This window comes from Hakea prostrata, chromosome 9 (genome assembly GCF_041222555.1).
Source record: "Hakea prostrata isolate BN-2017 chromosome 9, UWA_Hpros_2, whole genome shotgun sequence".
Taxonomy (NCBI): domain Eukaryota; kingdom Viridiplantae; phylum Streptophyta; class Magnoliopsida; order Proteales; family Proteaceae; genus Hakea; species Hakea prostrata.
In genome coordinates, this window is record NC_142608.1 from 326,383 (window position 1) to 347,380 (window position 20,998).

The 20,998-nt window shown below is 39.2% G+C and overlaps 1 protein-coding gene across 1 annotated transcript; it reads left to right on the plus strand.

The window, feature by feature from the left end:
* The first annotated feature begins 16,838 nt into the window (after nt 1-16,838).
* LOC149003857 (disease resistance protein Roq1-like) lies at nt 16,839-20,996 on the plus strand. Its single transcript, XM_089168467.1, has 4 exons — nt 16,839-17,452; nt 19,279-20,419; nt 20,645-20,932; nt 20,985-20,996. Exons 1-4 carry the CDS (start codon nt 16,947-16,949, stop codon nt 20,994-20,996), a joined length of 1,947 nt encoding a protein of 648 aa, XP_089024593.1. The 5' UTR covers nt 16,839-16,946.
* The last annotated feature ends 2 nt before the right edge of the window (nt 20,997-20,998 follow it).

Below are 20,998 nucleotides of genomic sequence, written 5' to 3' on the forward strand. Positions count from 1 at the left end.
AACACGGAAGGTTATATCGCCAGTCCTTCGCGGGACCCCTGCTCAGGTGTGTCGGCCCAGAAGGGGCCAGAACAGTGTTGGCCGAGGTTCACAAAGGTATCTGTGGAGCACATACGGGAGGACGAACCCTGGCACATAAAATCCTAAATTACAAGAAGATTCCTTCAAGTACATTCGGGTGTGCCCCCAATGTCAAATACACTCAAACATGCTCAGACAACCGGCCACGATACTTACGTCAATACTAAACCCAATTCCCTTCGCAATGTGGGGAATAGACTTGATGGGCAAGTTTCTACAAGCAGTAGGAAGAAAAGAGTATTTAATCGTGGCAATCGATTATTTCACAAAGTGGGTAGAGGCCGCTCCATTGGCATCAATAAAAAAAAAGCAAATGGAAAAGTTCATACAAGAATCAATCCTAAAGTATTGGTTACTGACCATGGAACACAGTTCGATAATCCCCAATTCGAACACTTTTGCAATACCTATATGATAGATCACCGAATGTGATCGGTAGCGTATCCTCAAAGCAACAGACAGGTAGAGGTCACAAACCGAACGCTATTAGAAGGAATAAAGAAGAGGCTCGAGACAAATAAAGCCTTATGGATAGAAGAACTTCAAAATGTACTATGGGCATACCGAACAACAGTCCGAACTCCAATTGGAGAAACTCCGTTCAGATTAACTTATGGTTCAGAAGCACTGGCACCAATTAAAGTAATGGCAGGAACCATTCGAGAACGAGAATTTGAGGAACAGGCGAACGAAAAAGGTATGTTAGATAGCCTTGAGCTATTAGATGAAGTTAACGCACGCGCAGTAGCCCGAACTCAACAGTATCATCGAAGGATAGCCTTTCACTACAATGCTCGAGTCAAGAACCGACAGTTCCAGGTAGGAGATTTGGTTCTAAGAAATACTCTGGCCTTCGACCCACGTCACCAGAGAAAGCTGGATCTCACCTGGGAAGGACCTTATATGATCATAAAGAAGCTTGGTTCAGGAGCATACAAGCTAAAACATTTGGAGACCGACCGCATGTTGGACCGATCGTGGAATGTAAAGAATCTGAAGAAATATTTTTCCTAAAGTCAAGCGAAATTTCCCTTGTTTATCAATTTTGATCTATGATTACTTAATGCAAATGACTGTTTCCATTCCAATTCTTTTGATTGGGGGCCATATATAGCGGAGTACATCCAAAATCAAAAGGATCATTAAGGCATCGGGTAAAAACCTTCGGGTAATACCGTATGAGACCTTCGAACATCCCAAAATATTCCCTGGAACTTTTGGGTAAAGGCATCGGGTAGCACCAAATGGGTCCTTCAAAAACCAAAGAAATTTCTTTTATTAAGTAAATTTCTTTAGGTCTAAGGCACCGGGTAAAACCGGGTGGGTCTTTTAAAAGCCTCGATGGAAATTCCGAGAAATTTCCTAAGGTCAAGGGCATCGGATAAATTCCGAACGAACCTTAAAAGCCTAGTAAGTTTAAAAACTTTCTAAGGTAAAGGCATCGGGTAGCACCGAATGGGTCCTTCGAACGCCACAAAATTATCAACGAAATTTTTCTAGTCAAAGGCATTAGGTAATACTGAATGAGACCTTGAAAATTCACGAAAGTCAAAGAAATTTTTGGGGATCGGGTATATCGAAGGTACACCGAGTATAACTTTTGTATCCTTAGAAAATTTTCTTACAAACTTTCGCGAATCAAACGTTGTAATTGATAGAGAAACTTGTTACAACCAATATGGTTAGTCCTTTATTTATATATGAAGGCCGAACTAAACAACATTCGGTAATTACAAGGTATTCTAATATCTTGGACAAGGAACATCTCAATAACCAAAACAGCGTTCGGGGGATGAGAAATATCTTGGACAAGGAACATTTTAACAGAAAAAACAAAAGCTTCACCAACAACTAGGAGGAGCAGCCCGAATCCATCATCTAGCTTTTCCAGGATCCTTATCCTTTGATTAACGAAGAGACATCATCTTCGGTCGCTGAGATAAGAAGGAAAAGTAAATCTGGCAAAGAAGAGCTAAACCCGATCTCCTCCTATTCTTTGGATCGTTGTGGAAGAACGATTGACGCCCTCCGGATTGACATTTGCAGCATCAACTTCTTCCTTGTTTTCTGCAATCTCCTCTGATATTGGAGTTGCAGGAGGTGAGTCATCAAGATACAGCATGATGTTCGAATTAGGAGTCGGCAGATCTTCTACATCTTCGGTCCATTCGGGAGAAGGAAGCCCTAACTTTGCAAAGACTTCGGGATGGCAGAGGAATTGATAGGGAGCCGTGTCAAAATTCGGATTTCTCCTCAAGATTGATTCAAACACCTCATTCTGGCCATCTCGATAAGCATGATCATTCAAAATATCCAAAAGATTACGAAATGGCTTACTGTCTAAATACTTAAGGACGCACGCTCTTCGGGTTTCGGCAAGGATAAAATCAGGATCGGGAGGAACTATTTGTTTCCACAGCTCTTCAACCTTGGCTTCAGACTTATTCAGTTCTCCCGAAAGATTGACAACCCTTCGCTCAAAACCACGAATTTGTCCGTGGGCGGTATCAAGAGCATTAGAAAGAGTTAAAATCTCGGTATTCCTTACCTTTACCTCTTCCCAAAGTCTATCCTGAAGGTGGGTGATCTCCCGATCCTTGGACGAAGACTCAACCCGAAGTTTGGAAAGGTCAGAGTGCATTTTTCCAATTTGGTAAGCCGCCTCCGCTTGTTTGTGGAAGTTATCCACAGTACTCCTGCAACGAGACATTTTTAGAATAATCAGAAAGCATGGACGAGAGCGACGATTAGACTTAAAGAAGAAACTCACATCACCAAAGATTTCATGAAGGCATCATTGGAAATAGAGTCAAAAACCTTGTTTTCAGCCGGAGTTTGGGCCAAGCTGCTCCACTCCAGCACCAGGTCAAAACTACCGGTAACATGGTCGGAGCGTTGCAACTTCCAGGGAGGCCTATAAATGTCCTCAGAAAGGTGACGGCGAGGCTCAGCAACTAAAGATTCCCCTTTATTTTCTTCTCTGGGTTTCTCCGTCGCTGTACACTTCGCAGATGTTGCAGCGGAAGGAACATTAGAAGAATCCATCAGCAACAAAACAGAGATTACTATTTTTTCTTCTAAAGTTTCTGGTTTTAGAAACGTCAATGGTTCACACAAAGGAAAAAAGAGCCAGTGTTTAAATAGACACAAAAGCCATATGATGACAATCCAGGTCTCGAAAATCCAACGGTGAAAGTATGATAACGCTTCAAGTTTTGAAAATCCAACGGTGAAAATGAAGTGACGGTTCAAGTCTTTAATCAATGGTTGAAAACAACGATGAATGGGATATGACAGCAATGAACAGTGGATATAAAGCGACTCCTCGAATTAACAAAAATTGAATACATTGCATCTCTCCACATGGCGAAAAAGGCGTCAGTTACGAAAATCGGCGGACTCGAGTGTGCAACCGTCAATCAGAGCATTAAACACTTGAATGATGTTTGACGTTTCCCTATAAAGACAAGATTCCAAGAAACATAGACGGTTTAATTGCATTAATTGCTAGATGACCGAACGCAGACAGAAGATACCTGAACAGGATGGATCGTCCGAATGTCAAAACATCAAATAATTTGGATAAGGGGCCATGGAAGTATCAGATAGCACAACGGTAAATCCAAAATATTCTCAGTTTATGTTCGGATTGATACAGGCTTATGTTCTGAATTATGCAAGTTCGCGTTCAGATGGTACTAGAAGGAGCAACCAACAAGTTTGGAAAGGTCTCATATAAAAAGTCAAAGACCAAAAAAGATTTGCCCTTACAAAAACCAAAATAAACATATAAAAAGGGCAGAATTTACAAATTGGCAGAAGATTGGGGAATATGTTCAGGGTCGGCATCGGGAGTTCTTTGATCGGAGGTGCCTTCGGGAATTTGTTGTTCCAAATTTTGAGCAGAGGGAATATTATTCGCGGCTTCTTCGGCATCACAGGGAAGGGCGGGCTCATCATCCAAATATTTGCAAATAACAATATGGCTAGGGTTGGCCGGTGGAGGATTGTTCTTTTTAGCGACCCAAGCTGGAATTGGAAGATCCAAATCCACAAAAGTTTCCTCGAAAATCAAATCCTTATGCTCTTCAATCGGGAAAGAAGGGTCGGTTGTCAAAATACTTTTCCACACATCTTTAACACCCTCCCGGTAGGCAACAAGATTATATAGATTGAGCAACTCATCGAAGGGCACGCTGTTCAAATATTTTAAGAAACAAACTTTCCGAACCTCTAGTTTCAGATCCTCGGGACCTTCGGGAGAAGCAATAGATTCCAGCTTTTCCTTCTCTCGAGTAAGATCCTCGATTTGACATTCTAAGGATCGAACGCTTTTCTTCAACTCTACCAACTCTTTCTTCGAATCCTCCAACCGGGCCTTGGCAACAATAAGTTCACCCGAGACGGGACGAAGATGGGAAATCTCTTCTTCCAGTGCGGAAATTTCCCTCAGTCTTTTATCAGTAAGTTCATGACTGAGACGAACGTCTGCACGCAAGCGGCCGACTCTCATATTTGCTTCCATCTCACGATGGAAATTCTCAGTTAGAACCCTGTTACAACAACACAAGAACTAATAAGTTTGTTATAGAGATCTCGGCTAAAAGGTGAATACAAACTCAAACTATTGAGTTCCACAAACCTAATATTGTAGTTCACCAATTCGTCATCGGGTGTCTCGTTCAACGCTTTCCGATCGCAAGGGGTCCGAGAGTTAATTGCCCAATCAACGGATGCCTCGGTATCTAAAAGAACAGCATCACAAAGAGTCACTCTCTATTTGGGAACATAGATTTCTCCTTGGTCAACTTTGCTTCTCTTGGAAGCAGCATCATCGGTCAGGTCCCTCTTTCTTTTAACAAGGGCGGTATCGTCATGAGTGGATTCCTCAACAATCACTGGATCTTTCCCTCGGGCAGCATGACCTGGCTTGGACCTTAAAAGCCCCCTCGGGGGGGGGGGTAATCCCTTTCGGGGCGGCAACGGACGAGGCCCTCTTTGGCGATGGGGGAGCGTCAGCAGTATCTCTTCGCCCCTTTCGGGGAACTCTCTCTTCGGCCTCGGCGAAACTTTGTTGGGCCAGAGATTTGATGGCATTGCGATTAAATTTGGGAGGCACTGCATGACAAAAAAAAGAATAAAAGTTATTTTAAGAGTTTCCAATACAAAAGAAAAAGAGCAGAAGCTTTTGAGCGCTCACCATAGCTCAAACCCCAATAGTGGAGGACTGCTTCATACTCCATGACGTATCCATGAATTTCGGAATGCTAGGGAATGGATCTAATGACTCGAATCACATATTTCTCGCAATCGGAGGGGACCAAAAGACGGTTGATTTGGGTATAAAAATCACGAATGTTCCATTTCATCGGGAATCCGGGGCAAGAATTGGGAACCCTACAGAAAATAAATTTCTTCCGCTACCCTTTGTTGTTGGAGGGACAAGTGCCTTCTGCAAGGATTCCCCCTTCCCATTTTAGTTCGACTCTCGAACGCTTGGAAAAGAATACCCATCCAAGAGGATTCGACTTGTTCAGAACGTGAAAATGGCAAAAAACACCCAGAGAGGGGGATATTTTAAGATCGTGATAGAGCCCCAAGTAACCAATGATAAGCCTCCAGCTATTCGGGAGAAGCATGCCCAGACAAATATCCCAATGTGTAAGAGTTTCGGCAATAATGGGGGAATAGAACAGTATCCGAACCCCACTCTTGAAGGAATCGTCATAAAGGGAAAACTCTCCAGGAGAATTGGAATTAACCCTTTCATCCTCACCCGGAGCACGAAGAAAACAAGAAATGGGAATCGACTAATCAGAGTAAAATTTAGTAAGACCCTTCAGGCGAACGGAAGATTTTACATCTGAGGGTTCGGTAGAAGGTCTTTTGGATGGACGGATGTTCCTAGCTGCTGGTTTCTTAGTTACTTTCCTTTTCTTTGAGGAAGCTCCTCGAGTTAATGGGCATTACCAGGAGGATCCCTGGGGACAACAGGGGCAGATTGAACCCAGTTCTCGGTCACCCTAGGCCCCTGATGTGAAACCAAGCCCTAACCTTAACCCGAATACTCTTTTGTCTGTAGGTCCGAAGACCCGAAGTAGAAGTGAAAGTCAACTATGGGCCATATCAGTAGAAGATATAGTGTTCGACTCCGAACCTATGGAGATTGACGATGATGGCCCATACTTGAAGACAATGTTGGATTTGGAAAAGAGACTACGCCTTGATGAAGAGAAGATTGGTTGATGACCTTAGAGCTTGGTGGGATATGATTTAAAGCCATTTTTCCATGCTAGGTAAGTTATAGTGTATGTGTTTAAAGTTTCGTTTGATTCTAAGTAGTGGAAGGCCCTCAAATCCCTGACTTAGGCTTTGCTGTCAGCCTGGGTCGACTGGGCCAGTCTACCCAGCCAATCGACCCAGAGATGCTGAACTTGTGCAGATTGTGCTGTTTAGGTTATTTTGCTATATATACCTCATGACTTCGTGATTTTAGTATCCTAGCCTCCAAAACACTTAGAGAATGAAGGGAACTCATCTCCAAGCCTCCAAAAGTGTTGAAGAAGACCTAATCTTGCAAACTTGCAAGTTCTCTCTCTTGTTCTTCAATCAAAGGTTAGTATTCAATCTATTGTGTTATTGATTCATTCTTTCTATGATCACTCTCTTCTCTGAACTGATATTACAATGAAGATGCTGCAACCTTTTAGTCATATCTTTTACAATTTCTTTTCATTCTCTTATGCCATGATCATCTTATTCATTCTTAATATGATTCTTATGATTTCTTCTTAAACTATGATCATATTCTTATTTTGATTTATTCTAGCATTGTAGATGCCTCTCCATGATTATTCATACCTCTGATTTACTGTATTCATGTACTAGAATGAGACCTCATCATCTCTAGTTCATCTCTTTCATTCATAGCATGTTTCCAATGAAAACCATGATTTTTACCAAAATAGAAAGTATGATTTCAAATTAGTAAGTAATGGTTTTAATCATTGTTTGATGTCTAAATTATGCTTTTTAGTCTTAGACTACTGTGTTAGACATTCTCTACAAGTTTCGTAGCATTCCGGATTGTATAGCATAGGTTTCGGATCAAAATACTATTTTTGGATTCGGATTTACTCTTGGGCAGATTGACTGGGTCGACTGAATCAATCAACCCAGCCAATCAACCCGCAGTGACAGAATTGGACTTCTTCGTCCATTTCGATTCGATTGATGCTCATTCTTATAGGACTACTTCCTAATGACTGTATGATGTTATTCTAGGGTTTGTTTGCTAACTTTGGATTCATCCTCTTGTCCGTCCGGAATATATTCGAATCTATTTAAGGTAAGGAAAGTTGTTACCATATTAACATAGATTGCATAGATTTAGTTTCTAATTTGGGAACTACTTAGATTTGCTACTGTTATGTTAGTTTTTATTTTGATATGAATGATGTAAGTATAGTAGGATCTTATTTCCTTATTTATTTTATGTACTTGAACATGTATGAATACTTACTCATGTATATTGTACGTTCATTTGATCTTGTCTTATTATACTCTTTCATATGATGAGATATCTGTCGTGGATGATATGACTGAACTATGATTGTGATTGTTTAGGTATGATTTGGGATTGGGGAATGTCCTTTTGACATTTCTGTGCTTGGACATCATTGGGGATAGTATGGGATATTTCCAATGTTGCTCTGTGACACTTTCCCGGATTATTGGTTGTCATACCTAGGACTTGTCCAGCAGTGTTTGGCTAGGATATTCCCTGTTATATCAGACCCGATTCAAAAGGGTATTGAGACCGTACGACCCGTGGTAGCAATGGGGATTCATGGGCGCTCAAGACCGGTAACCAAACCGTGAGGGGACATAAATCACATTGTGGGAGCCATTTATGGGAAGAGTTGCATATGGATAGACTTAGGCTCATGGGCGCTCAAGACCGGTAACCAACCCGTGAGAGAACATGAGAGCTTCCCGTTTACTATATGTGGATGACCTATAGGGTTGATGAGTCCGTAGTCTGGGACTATGCCGACTCTAGTGGAAAGGATACCGGAAAGGACCCGGGGCGAGGAATGGACGTATCTGAACTTGAGTTGATATGACTAAGTAGAAGACTTGCATTGGGCTAGGATTTACCCTGACATGCTTCAATACTTAGACCAATGGTGAAATGAGAGAGAGGTGACCTAAACCCCCAACCAAGGAATGTCCAAGAGGGATGCAAGACCCAACTACCACTGGCAGACCCAAGATGCCAAGATGGCTGAGGGGGAGTGAATGACCTTCCAAAAGAAGTATGGTGCTATGACTTAAAGCATGTCTACTTATAGAGACCAGCATACATAGAATTAGACTCATACGTGCATTGTCTATTTCATATCATATCACATTATGCTATGTTTATGCTATCATGTTATTTATGCTATTATAGAATAACTTGCCTTGTTGAGTTTCTTTTGAAACTCACTCCTTTTGTACAATACCTTTTGTTAGATTACTCTACAGGCATTGATGACTATGAAGGCCAATATGAGGAAGTGCAAACCAAAGAAGCGTACTACATGCAAGGTGTTGGCAACCATGAAGATTACGTTGATGATTTCTCGAGTGGTCTTACTTTGTACCAAGATTAGCCCTACTGTGGAGTGGGAGCGTCTGAGCGTGATTGAAAAGTCTATGTTTATGAAGACGTTCTTTATAAAGTAGAATAGACTCTAGCTTAATTGATTTTATCTTTAGAACCAGTTGTAATCTTCTTTGACTTTCGATCTACTTTCCGCTGTACTCGTGGAGTGAGATTCCGCCTCACTCTACATTTTTGATTATATATATATCTATTGGTATCATTTCCGCACTCTGATGATTATTTCGTTACTTTGCTTTGATTCATTTATATAATATTGTTAACCTTGATTTAGTTTTGTTCTTGATTATATTATTGTGAATGTGGGATGTTGATTTTCTCAATAGGGGATCTAAGTTCAGCGGAATCTTTCCCCAAAACCAAAAAAAAATCACGATCGACAAAATCACGATCGACATAATCATCATTAGAAATCTGGCCACTACTCATACTAATAAAATAAAATAAAATAAAATAAAAATAAAAAATAAAATAAAAAGAAGAAGAAGAAGAAAGAAGAAGAAGAAGGTGAAGCAAGAAGTTGATACGAAAAAGGAAAACAAAAGCAAGGAGAGAGGACTTACTTGTGACTTGTGAAAATCTAGGTAGACAAAGCTTGGTTGCTGGTGAGACTAGTAAACCAAAGTAGAAGCTTTTCTAAAGAAATACGAGGAGATGAGGAAGAGAAAATCTTTTATGGATTTGAAATACGAATGTAATTGGTAGAGGAAGGCACACACCGATCCACTAGGAGAAAGTGAACGCTCAGGATTACGAACCATCAACGGCCTGTAATCCTTGATGGTTCAAAAACCTTCACCATGATGACAAAAATTGGAGACATGACGGTTTTGGGCAACAGGACAGTGTGTACACTTTCCCGATTGACATGTGGCCCACTACGCGCAATAAACGAAGCGTCAAAGCATTTCGATGGAACCTCGCTGGAGAAAAGTGTCAGGGGTATTAACTGCAAGGTTATTTTTGCTAAAAAAGGTCTCTCGAACTCACTCTCGTTCGGATGAAGCATTAATCCAAACCAAGCATCCCGCATTGTAACTCGAGTGCTTGGCCTGTGGGGCAAATGATACGAGGAAAGTTGCACCGTACATATTGAACCGGGTTCATAATCTATGTTCCGGTCAAACCATGACGGGGACCCACTAAAACCCTAGTTTAATGATAGTAAAGGCGCCGTAGATCGGTTACTAGTCCGGTACGACCTCCCGACTATTACGGTAGGTAAAGCTGACTTGTAGGAGGCGACTATCATAAAGCGGAGAGGAAATCGTGACGAGATAGGTAGCTATTTGCGTCCCTGAATATCTAGGGAAAAACCCTAAGATCGGACGGCCACCAAAGGAGATCAAGAATTCACTCAACGGTCGAGAATTAGGGATAAGGTCTATATAAACCAGTGATCAACTCACTCTAGAGGTATTTGAATCGTTTCCCAATTACATATTCATTATTCTTATGCTGTGCAATTAGCTAGAGCCTTTGTGATCAGTCCAGTTACTGACTTAAGCTTCGGAGGTGGCCTCCCGACCTCAGCGGTCGGGCCACGTCTAACTTCATTTTGTAGGTCATCTTCACAGATCCAGAGGCTTAACAATTTTTGGACGCATCACCGCTTGTTAAGCCAATTAAGCTTACCTAATGTATGTCCCAACAGAATTTGGTCCATTCCCTTACAAGATAAGTTCAGCAAATGGAAGCCACCTCAAACTGATTGTTTGACACCCATTTCTTCTTCTTCTTCTTTTATTTTTATTATTATTATTTTTTTAAAAACTTATTTTGGAGGTGGGGCGAATAGAGAGCTATTGGGGGGGGGGGGGGGAAGTGGGGGATTGAGCCTGTCGAACATGAAATAGGACCTAGTAAGAGATTTGAATTCCATTTTTGTTTTACAAGAAAATGATTCAATTGTGTGTTGATCTCACAAGGAAGTAATCTGAATCGTATCTTTGTCTCACAAGGAGCTAATCATGTCTTAGCCTAACATGGAAGTACTTTGAATGCAATAACAATTCTATGAATGATTCTTTCTTTCTTTGGTCTTCACAATTCGAATCTCTTACAAACCCCACCATTGTGCTGTGTAATCCATGTCCCATGGATAGCTACAGGTACTACCTCAATATCCCAAGTGGATAGGAGAATTGGACTCTATTTTTCTCTTGGGGGATTGATCGGTCAGTCAAGCACCCCTACCATTATAGAAACAGTCACAGGATGTACACACGGAAGGCAATTCTACTCTACAAAAAGTAGTGAAGTATGATCAGGGGCATATGGTTTTAATGAATAAGTAGTAAAAAAAACACTTTCTAATTTTTCTCGGTTGTGTTCTTCTAATCAGATCCTTTTTGACTGCCAGCTGCACACTAAGAATAGTTTTTTTTAGTGATTCATGCCTCAAGTTTCTGCTAATATTTTGTTGTATGTTATGTTCCTAACTAACACTTAGTTTTTCATTCAATTGAGAACTAAGTTCTTCATTTCACTGGATGTAGCAATGAGTCAAAGTTAGTTGAGCTTGTTGTTGGGAGAACTTTAAGAGAAAGCGGCAACAATCTCTTGAGTGATGTTAAATACCCCATTGGATTAGAGTCCTGAGTAAGAGATATAATATCTTTATTATACATAGATTCTAAAGATGTTAAGTATATTGAAATATGTGGCATTGGTGGTATTGGGAAAGCCACTATTGCTAAGCTGCCTACAATTGCATCAGTGGAAGTTTTCATCAGAATTGCTTTCTTGCAAGCATTAGAGAAGAAGCATAAAAATCTAATGGGTTGGTTGCTCACAAGAGAAGCTTGTCTATTGTGTTTCCAAAAGAAATATTCACGGTGAAATACCAAGTGCTGATAACGGGAAGGAACTGATAAAAGAAAGACTCCAAGGAGCAAATGTTATTCTTCTTCTTGATAACGTAGATCATCGTTCTCACCTCAATCCTTTGGCTATTGATTTGAATTTGCTTGGCCTAGAAAGTAGGGTCATTATCACGACAAGAGATGAGAAAATTTTGAATGTGGCCAAAGTTGATGAAAATAAAATATTAGGCCTAAGGAATTAAATGATGAGCAATAACAAAAGCTGTTTTGCTTGCACGCCTTTGAAAAGGATGAACCTCCTGAAGAGTATTTGGAGCTTTCATGTGTTGTGGCAAACTATTCTGGAGGGTTGCGATAGACTCTTGAGGTGTTGGGTTCCTACCTATCTAATGAGAGAGAAAGATGTATGGGAACATGCAATACATGATTTGAAGAAGTTTCCTCTACAGAAGTATATCAAAGGTTGAAGATAAGTAATAAGAATCTAGAAAATGAACATTAGAAAGCCATATTCTTGGATTGTGCATGCTTCTTTGTTGGATGGGATAAAGAAACTTTAATTTCCTTTTAGGAAGCTCATGGATACAACCAAAAGTAGAATTATGCATATTAATTAAAAGGTCTCCTCTAAAATTTGAATCGTACTTTTGTGAGCATTATGGGATTTTCATTGAAAGCATGAAGATGCATGATCAGGTTTTTGGTATGGGAAGAAAGATTGTCATAGATGAAAGCTTTGTGAAGCCGAGTAACCATAGTAGATTATGGTCTCATGACGATACCCTCGAAGTTTTAGATGGAGACAAGGTAAGACCTAAGCACCTATCCCTCTCTTTTTCTCTCACACTTTTTCAAGCTTTATCCTATCATTTCAAACGTATAAGTTAGTCTGCTACCAAGTTCAATAAACATATTGTAATTCTTCTCAAACTTCAGCCTATTTTACTTTTAGTTTATTTAGTATCTAGGCTCAATTTACTTTGGTTTGTTTTGTAGGGAACTAACCTGGAAGATTTGATCCTTCCCCCTGAATTATCAAGAGAAGTTTAATTAGATAGTAAACACTTTAAGAAGATGTCCAATTTAAGATTTCTTGACATTAATTCCACAAACTTCAAAGGAAAGCTTGTCTGCCTACCATTTGCTTTAAGATGGCTTAGGTGGAAGAATTGCCCTTGGGATATCCTACCAACCAACTTTTGTCACAAGAGATTACTTCATCTAGATCTTTCCAAGAGCAACATCAAACAAGCTTGGAATGCCAAGCCTCAAGATAAAAATGAGGCATACATAAATTTTTGAGAATTTTCTGTTCTGACTTTATGTTAATTCTTACAGATAATATTGTATTGTATAATGGTCTTTTTGCATGTTTGAAGCAGTTATCAGCATGATCATCATTGTTTATATCGTTGCCCTTGAGAGGGTGTTTGCTGACATGGGAATTAAGAAGGTCCAACAATAATTCATTGAAAGAAAGGTGAGGAAGTATTTTCTCTTGTATGTTGTAAGACCTGTTCTAAGGTGTTTTTAAGCTGTTCCAACCCTCTGTGATTGAGTTTCAGACCTGAAACTGATGTGACTGAAGTTGATGTTTGAAGTTTAGATTCAAAATTGGAGTCCTAGGTCAATTAGGATTAGGGTTTGGGGAAGTGGCTTTTGGGGTTTCAGCTAGTGACAGAAGAAGGATCAGGTTGATGGTTATGCTTCACAGAACTGCAGAGGGTGAATAGTGAATAGTTCAGGATTTAGGTAAGAAGGAAAGGGCTGGAGAATGCTATGGCTAAAGTGGGAGGGAATGGGAAGGCTTTGGACAGGATAGGTGGGGTGGGGATTATATGTAACTTACTTGGGAGGGTGAGATGAGATTGAACCATGCACTGGAATGCCTTGATGATCTCAGGTGCCTTTCCGGCTGAGATTGGATTTCTTTCTCAATTAAATAGGCTCCATGTAGATGACAACCAATTATCAGGACCAATACCTAAATCATTCTCAAAGTTAAAAGAAATTAGACATCTTTGAGTGCCTTTTAGAACCAATGGTCATCTCTTGTTTGAAAAGACTTTTAAGTACTTTCAATGTGGTTAATCTGGTCATTTGTAATATTTGTAATTTTTTGCAGCCACTTGAACAACAATTCAGTTTTTGGGAGAATTCCACCTAAGCTTTCCAATCTAACAACTGTTTTTCACTTTTGAGTTCATATAGGATCTTGAGAAGTTTATATTATACCTATACATTTTAGTTTAATGATTTCATAGTCTACATTGGTAGATATTCTAGTCAATTTAAGTTTTACTCTTATGTTTTTCTTGTTTATGATGTTAATGTTTACGGGTACGTACACACTTTGCTAGGCCAAACTGGACCAAGATCTTCTCAAACTTAGCTACTAGACATGAAGGAGCGAAGATTGGTGAGTCAAATAAGCAAACCCATTAATCCCTAGTAAAAATGGTGAAGATTGTTCAACCACTACTATTCCTATCTTGTGTCTTCAGCTCCAACTCTGTTGCCTGATCACTCTTATGTTATACATTTCATATTTGATCGAGTAGTTGAAGAAGTCAATGACATTCTCAATGGATGCAAGTCTAGGAAAATGAAGTATGAGGAGATGATGAAGAAAGCTGAAACTGATTCCAAAACATTGACAATGGGTGTTAAGCTTGGGAAGCAATTGATGAACATATGAGATCAGGAACTAAGATGGAAGATCTTAGTAGGTTTTTGGGCAGAGATGATTCTCTTTTTTTCTTCTTCTCGTATTGGTGTTTAGATTAACAATGTAACATCAAGTTGAGTGTTACATATAACTTTTGTATATTTGTACACAGTTGATTTGATTAATATATATTTTGTATTATTTTTCTTAAATTTTGTTCGTTGAATACTTTTAACTTTTTTTAATTTTCTTTGTATTCATGTATTTGTACTGTCTTTCAGGAATAAATGTAATAATAATAAATACAGGAGAATTTTTTTCAAAAAACATTAACCTAATTGGTGGCGGTAAAACAAAAACCACCACTAATTGGGAGTAAATTACAAGAGGTTTAACATAAAATGCCACTAATCTTGAACACAAGTAGTGGCGGTTCTGCATTTACCGTCATTAAATATATCCCAATTAAAGGCGGATTCTGTAGGAGCAGCCAATTGAACACAAATTAGTGGTGGTTCTCTTGTATACCACCACTAAGTATCACACAATTAGTGGTGGTTTTGTGTATACCGCCACTAAATAAGCTAAACTAATTCCCCTACCTAATTGTATAAAAGACTATTAGTGATGGGATTATCCACTGGTAATAATATCATATAATTAGTGGCGGTTAACTAATAGTGATTGGTTTATCCACTGGTAAGAAAATCGCCACTAATAGTGATTTTTATTTTATTTTTATAGTTTACTAACCCCACTACTTTAACGTTGAAAACATTTTGCTCCACTCTTAACACTTTTTAAATGTTCTCTTACTTCAAGTGTTGAATCTCTCAAGCAAACCCTCACCCAATTTGTGGATGGAGAAAAAAAAGGAGGGGATGGGGGGTGGACGGTGACAGTAACCATGTGGTGATGTCAAAATTTCTTTTGGTGGAAGATAAGAGAAGAGAGACGCTCTCTTTTTTCAAAAAGTGTGAGCAAAAGAGAGATGAGAGGAATCTTCCTCTCTTCTCTTCTTTCTCTCCACTTTTGGTGGGTTTGTGTTTTATGACGACGACCCACACTATTTGGATTTTCAGCAACATCTGGGGTGGTCGTGACCAACTTGTCCTACACGCCCACAAAAGAAACAAATGATGGGCATGTTTGCATATTTTAATGTTGAGCGGTTTCCTGACATCTTATCTCAGTTTTACGGAAGTTTTTTCTCCATAAATCGACCCAGTTTGTTTCCAATCATTTCGATAAGCACCTGAGAATGAAGGTTTGACGGAACAGTGAAAACAGAACCCAAATTGCAAACTCATCGAACCGCAGTTCATCCACCGGCACTTCTGCAGAATAATTAGATGCCTCTTAACGAGCCAGGGCCCGTGCTGGGTAGCACTCGTTATCTCATCGTGACTGTTACAGTTGAATTAGGAAGAAACCCTAGTGATGTAGATGAACTCGCAGGTCATGGTTCAAGGTCCAAGCCCTAGACAGAGAGAGCGAGACTGTTTGAACCTTGATTATTTAGCTGGTAAGGATTTTGACTACCACCATTGTTTTTCAGTCAAACCCACTGGAATATTACGATCTTGCTTCAATCATGTATATTTAATGCGAATGGCTGTCAAACAAGGCAAATCAGACCGTCGAATTAGAATCTTGATCGAATTTTCGATTTCAACCATTGAGATTTAACAGTTGAGACTAAAATCTCGACTGAAATTTTGCTTGACCTTAATGCGCATGAGTAAACCAATTTGAAATATTCCAAGCATTCCCCTATTTGCATTTTATGATTCATCAGCATGACATCCGGCAGGAAATCCTAGAGTGGGTCCTGCATATTGATTCCTCTACTAGACATTCTGTCTGAGACAAAGCATGAATAGAAGGACAAACTAATCACAGATTCATAGGTGAATAAAGGAGAAGACAACAAAGGTAGTTTACCACTATTTAATTAAGGAAACGAGAAAGCTCGATTATCTAATTGTTGAACAACAGCACTATGCAGGTGTTTTTTTTTTTTTTTTTTTTTTTTTTTTTGTTTTGGGTAAAATAATGCACTACGCAAGTTTCAATGGGTAGCAATCAATGAAGGTAAAATGCAAAATGAAACCTAAAAACTAACGGCACAGCAAGGAGTTGGGGAAACGCCGCACGGGAGGGTCAAAACTTCACTGGATTACGAGTAACCGGAGGGAGACAGTTGGAGTCCACAAAACTCATTAGAAATTGCCATATTATGGCCGGGAAAGCACTGATCAGTGAGTAAAACTAACCTGTAGTTATCAACAACGGAGAGCAGGGAGGCACACAAGCCTTAGAGAAAGCACACACCAAAACCTAAACCGTAGGAACCCTTGCCAGGGTTTTGCAACTGTAATTATGGGCTTGCTAAGGTAACCTTGACAGACAAAATCTATAAGAAGTGTCAACTGTCAACCACGCAAAACAATTCACCCATTGGTCGCCTTGGCATCCTAAAGTAACCCCCGCAAAACACGCTAAAGCATAAACCGGCTACCCCACATAAAAAAGTACGAGAGAAATAAAACATGCAAACTGTGAAGTTTCCCGGAAGACTGCTTATTCTCTGTCATTCACTTTTCATTCACTTTTCAACGCTGTGTACATCCGTATAAAACCCAAAACAAGGGAAGAGAGGTCTTCAACATCTTCTTATCTCAGACTGCAACTTCCAAACCCCATGACAGGACAGGCCCAGGCTTCTTCTTCTTCCTCCAGATCCAATGGATCTTCAGCAACTTACGATGTGTTTCTCAGCTTCAGGGGTGACGATACTCGAAAATCATTCACTGGCCACCTCTACCATGCCTTGAAGAGAGAGCAGATCAATGTCTTTATGGATAGCTACAAGCTGTGGGAAGGAGAAGAGATCGGAACAGCACTTCTCAATGCAATCCAACATTCCAAAATCTCTATTCCTATCTTCTCCAAACGGTATGCCGATAGCAAGTGGTGCTTGATGGAACTTGTCAAGATATTAGAGTGCCACAGATCCAACCATCAGATTGTTTTGCCAATATTCCTCGATGTGGATCCTCATGATGTTCGACATCAGATCGGAAGCTTCAGTTTGCCCTTTCTTAGGCATCTGACAAAATATGAGCTCTCTGTAGTAGAAGGTTGGAGGGATGCTTTGACAGAGGTAGGGAAATTGAAGGGATGGGTTCTTAGTGAGGTCGAAAATGGGTAAGTCTCAGTTCATACCATTTTTTCCATTTTTTCTCCCCTTTATTAATAAAGGTTATCTGTTTGTTCTGTGGTTATTACTTTAACATTCTGTTCTTTTTCTCTCTTTTTCTTTTCTTTTTTATTTATTTTATTTATTGTATTTGTTTATTTATTTATTTATTTATATATTTTTTTAACTAACTTGTAATTGAAGCGCGCAACTGAGTCTAATCTGCTCTGCTCTCCAAACTAGTTTGGTTTGAACGGGTGCGGTCTATCATTACGCGCTTTAAGGTTTTGTTTATTTAATTTTTTTCCCTCTCTGTTTCATTTTTCAATTTTCTTATTGATTTTCTCAATTTTTAGCATTCTTTCTTCTCTTCTTTTGGGAAGCAAATTCTAGCATTGTTATAGATACAAAAAAGGCAGCACATTAGAGAGAGGGTTTATGTTCTTTGTGTTGATTCACGTCGAAGGGTCATAATGCCTAGATAATATTTAGGTAAATGTCCCAATGAAATATAGCGAATCTTGTTACCTGGATCAAGTGGGTAATTATATTTAGATTCTATATTAAACAAAAAAGTAACCATACCTATTTATAATTGTAGATTATCTAAAAACCTATTTATGGATTGTACAAATAGTAATCAAATGTATATAGTTTGTATACTATATTTTATTGTCACAAATGATTATTCAAAAATAGGCAATATACCAAATGCAAATCATACCAAAGAGAGCCTAAGCCTAGTTGTATTTTTTTTTTTTACGGGGAGTGGGTGTCATGTCTCCTTCTGGAAAAGGTAGCAAAAGCTTAAGAGCTACCTTGAGAGGTGGGGGAAGGGGATCTCCTTTGGTGGGGAGCAGAGACAGCCAGCCAAGAGATGGTCATACTACATGCGAGGGCAACATGTCCATGCATGGAAGAGCCATGCCACATGAGAAATTCTTCCAACGCCCTGTTTGTCCCATCAAGAGGTACGCATGGTACGGTGACCTGGGCCGTGGTACGCACGGTTGCCTAGCCAGGTGCACTGTTATATATACAGTAAAAGTGACCTGCTGATATCCAATAACAAACTACTGGTTAAAGCCACTTAAGTTTACCTAATATAAGTCTCAATAGAATTTGGTCCATTCCCATACAATATAAGTTCAACAAATGGAAACCACCTCGAACAGATTGCTTGACTCCCCTTTTTTTTCTCAAGAACTTTCTTTTGGAGGAGGGGAGAATAGAGGTGAGCCAATGGGGGAAGTGCGATGAAACATGGAATATGACCCTGTAAGAGGTTTAAATTGTATTTTTGTTTTATAAGGAAATGATTCAAATTATGCCTTGGTCTCAAAAGGAAGTAATTAATTTGAATTGTATCTTTGTTCACAACGAAGCAATTTCTCTGGGGGGATTTGATCAGTCAGTCAAACACCTCCATGACTTATAGAGACATTCACAAGATGTACACGTGGAAGGCAAATTCTACTTTACAAAAGTAGTGAAGTATGATGAGGTGCATATGATTTTAATGAATAAGGAGTATAAAAAACACTTTTTGATTTCTTCTTGTTTGTGTTCTGGTCATGAGATCCTTTTTGACTACCACCTGTGCACTTCTCACATCATGTCATGAGGTATGAGGAAAGGATATACAAATCTATTTTTTCAAAAACTCGAAATGAGTAATTTCTCATTCAAATAATTTTGCATGTATGACTTTGCCACTTGGGGGATTCATGCCTCCAATTTCTGCTAATATTAACTTGTCTGTTATGTTCATAAATAATACTTAGTTTTTCATTCAATTGAGAACTAAGTTCTTCATTTTACTGGATGATTGCAGCAATGAGTCAAAGTTAGTTGAGCTTGTTGTTAAGAGAACTTTAAGAGAAACTAGCAACTATCTCTTGAGTGATGTTAAATACCCCATTGGATTAGAATCCCAAGTAAACGATATAATATCTTTACTAAACATTGATTCTAAAGATGTCCGGTTTATTGGAATATGTGGCATAGGTGGTATTGGCAAAACCACTATTGCTAAGGCTGCCCACAATTGCATCATTGGAAGTTTTCATCAGAATTGCTTTCTTGCAAGCATTAGAGAAGAAGCGTCAAAACCTAATGGGTTGGTTGCCTTACAAGAGAAGCTTATCTATTGCATTTCCAAAAGAAAGGTTCATGGTGAAATACCAAGTGTTGATAGGGGAAGGAAAATGATAAAAGAAAGACTCCAAGGAGCAAATGTTATTCTTATTCTTGATGACGTGGATCATCGTTCCCAACTCAGTGCTTTGGCTATTGATTTAAATTGGCTTGGCCAAGGAAGTAGGGTCATTATCACGACAAGAGATGAGAAAATCTTAAGTGTGGCTAAAGTTGATGAAAATAAAATCTATAGGCCTAAGGAATTGAATGATGACCAATCACAGAAGCTGTTTTGCTTGCATGCCTTTGAGAAGGATGAACCTCCTGAAGAGTATATGGAGCTTTCACGTGTTGTGGCTAACTATTCTGGAGGGTTGCCATTGACTCTTGAGGTGTTGGGCTCCTTTCTATCTGATGAGAGAGAAAATGATGTATGGGAACATACAATACATGATTTGAAGAAGTTTCCTCCTACCGAAGTCTATGAAAGGTTGAAGATAAGTTATGACAATCTAGAAAATGATCATCAGAAAGCCATATTCTTGGATTCTGCATGCTTCTTTGTTGGATGGGATAAAGAAACGCTAATTTCCCTTTGGGAAGCTTGTGGATACAATCCAAAAGTAGCATTACACATACTAATTAAAAGGTCGCTTCTAAAATTTGAATCAAACTTTTGTGAGCATTCTGGACTTTTCATTGAATGCATGAAAATGCATGATCAGATTCGTGATATGGGAAGGAAGATTGTAATGGATGAAAGCTTTACAAAGCCGAGTAACCGTAGTAGGTTATGGTCTCACTACGACATCATCGAAGTTTTAGGCGCATACAAGGTAAGACCTAAACGTATAGCCCTCTCTTTTTCTCACACCTTTTCAAGCTTATATCTTATTGTTTCTGATGTATATTAGTCTGTTACCAAGTTCAATAAACATATTATAATTCTTCACAAACTTGGAGGAAAACTTTGCAATATTGGGTTACACTGTTATCTCTGCCGATTTTTATTTTGTGTCTATTTAGTATCTATGCTCAATTTACTTTGGTTTGTTTTGTAGGGAGCCAACCTTGAAGGTTTGATCCTTCCCTCTGAATTTTCAAGAGATGTTTATTTAGATAGTAAACACTTTAAGGAGATGTCCAACCTAAGATTTCTTGACATTAGTTCAACAAACTTTAAAGGAAAGCTTCTGTGTCTACCATTTGGTTTAAGATGGCTCAGGTGGAAGAACTGCCCCTGGGATATTGTACCTACCAACTTTTGTCATGAGAGATTAGTTCATCTCGATATTTCAGGGAGCAACATCAAACAAGCTTGGAATGCCAAACCTCAAGATAAAGATAAGGTATATATAATATTTGAGAATTTTCTATTCTGATTTTATTGAATTTCTATAGATAGTTTTATAATG

What these genes read in the sequence shown, in the direction of transcription:
- LOC149003857 (XM_089168467.1), top strand. Translation starts at nt 16,947, where the DNA reads ATGACAGGACAGGCCCAGGCTTCTTCTTCTTCCTCCAGATCCAATGGA. An exon ending in CTTAGTGAGGTCGAAAATGG is followed by an intron (nt 17,453 to 19,278) that starts GTAAGTCTCAGT and finishes GGATGATTGCAG; the next exon opens with CAATGAGTCAAAGTTAGTTG. An exon ending in AAGTTTTAGGCGCATACAAG is followed by an intron (nt 20,420 to 20,644) that starts GTAAGACCTAAA and finishes TTTGTTTTGTAG; the next exon opens with GGAGCCAACCTTGAAGGTTT.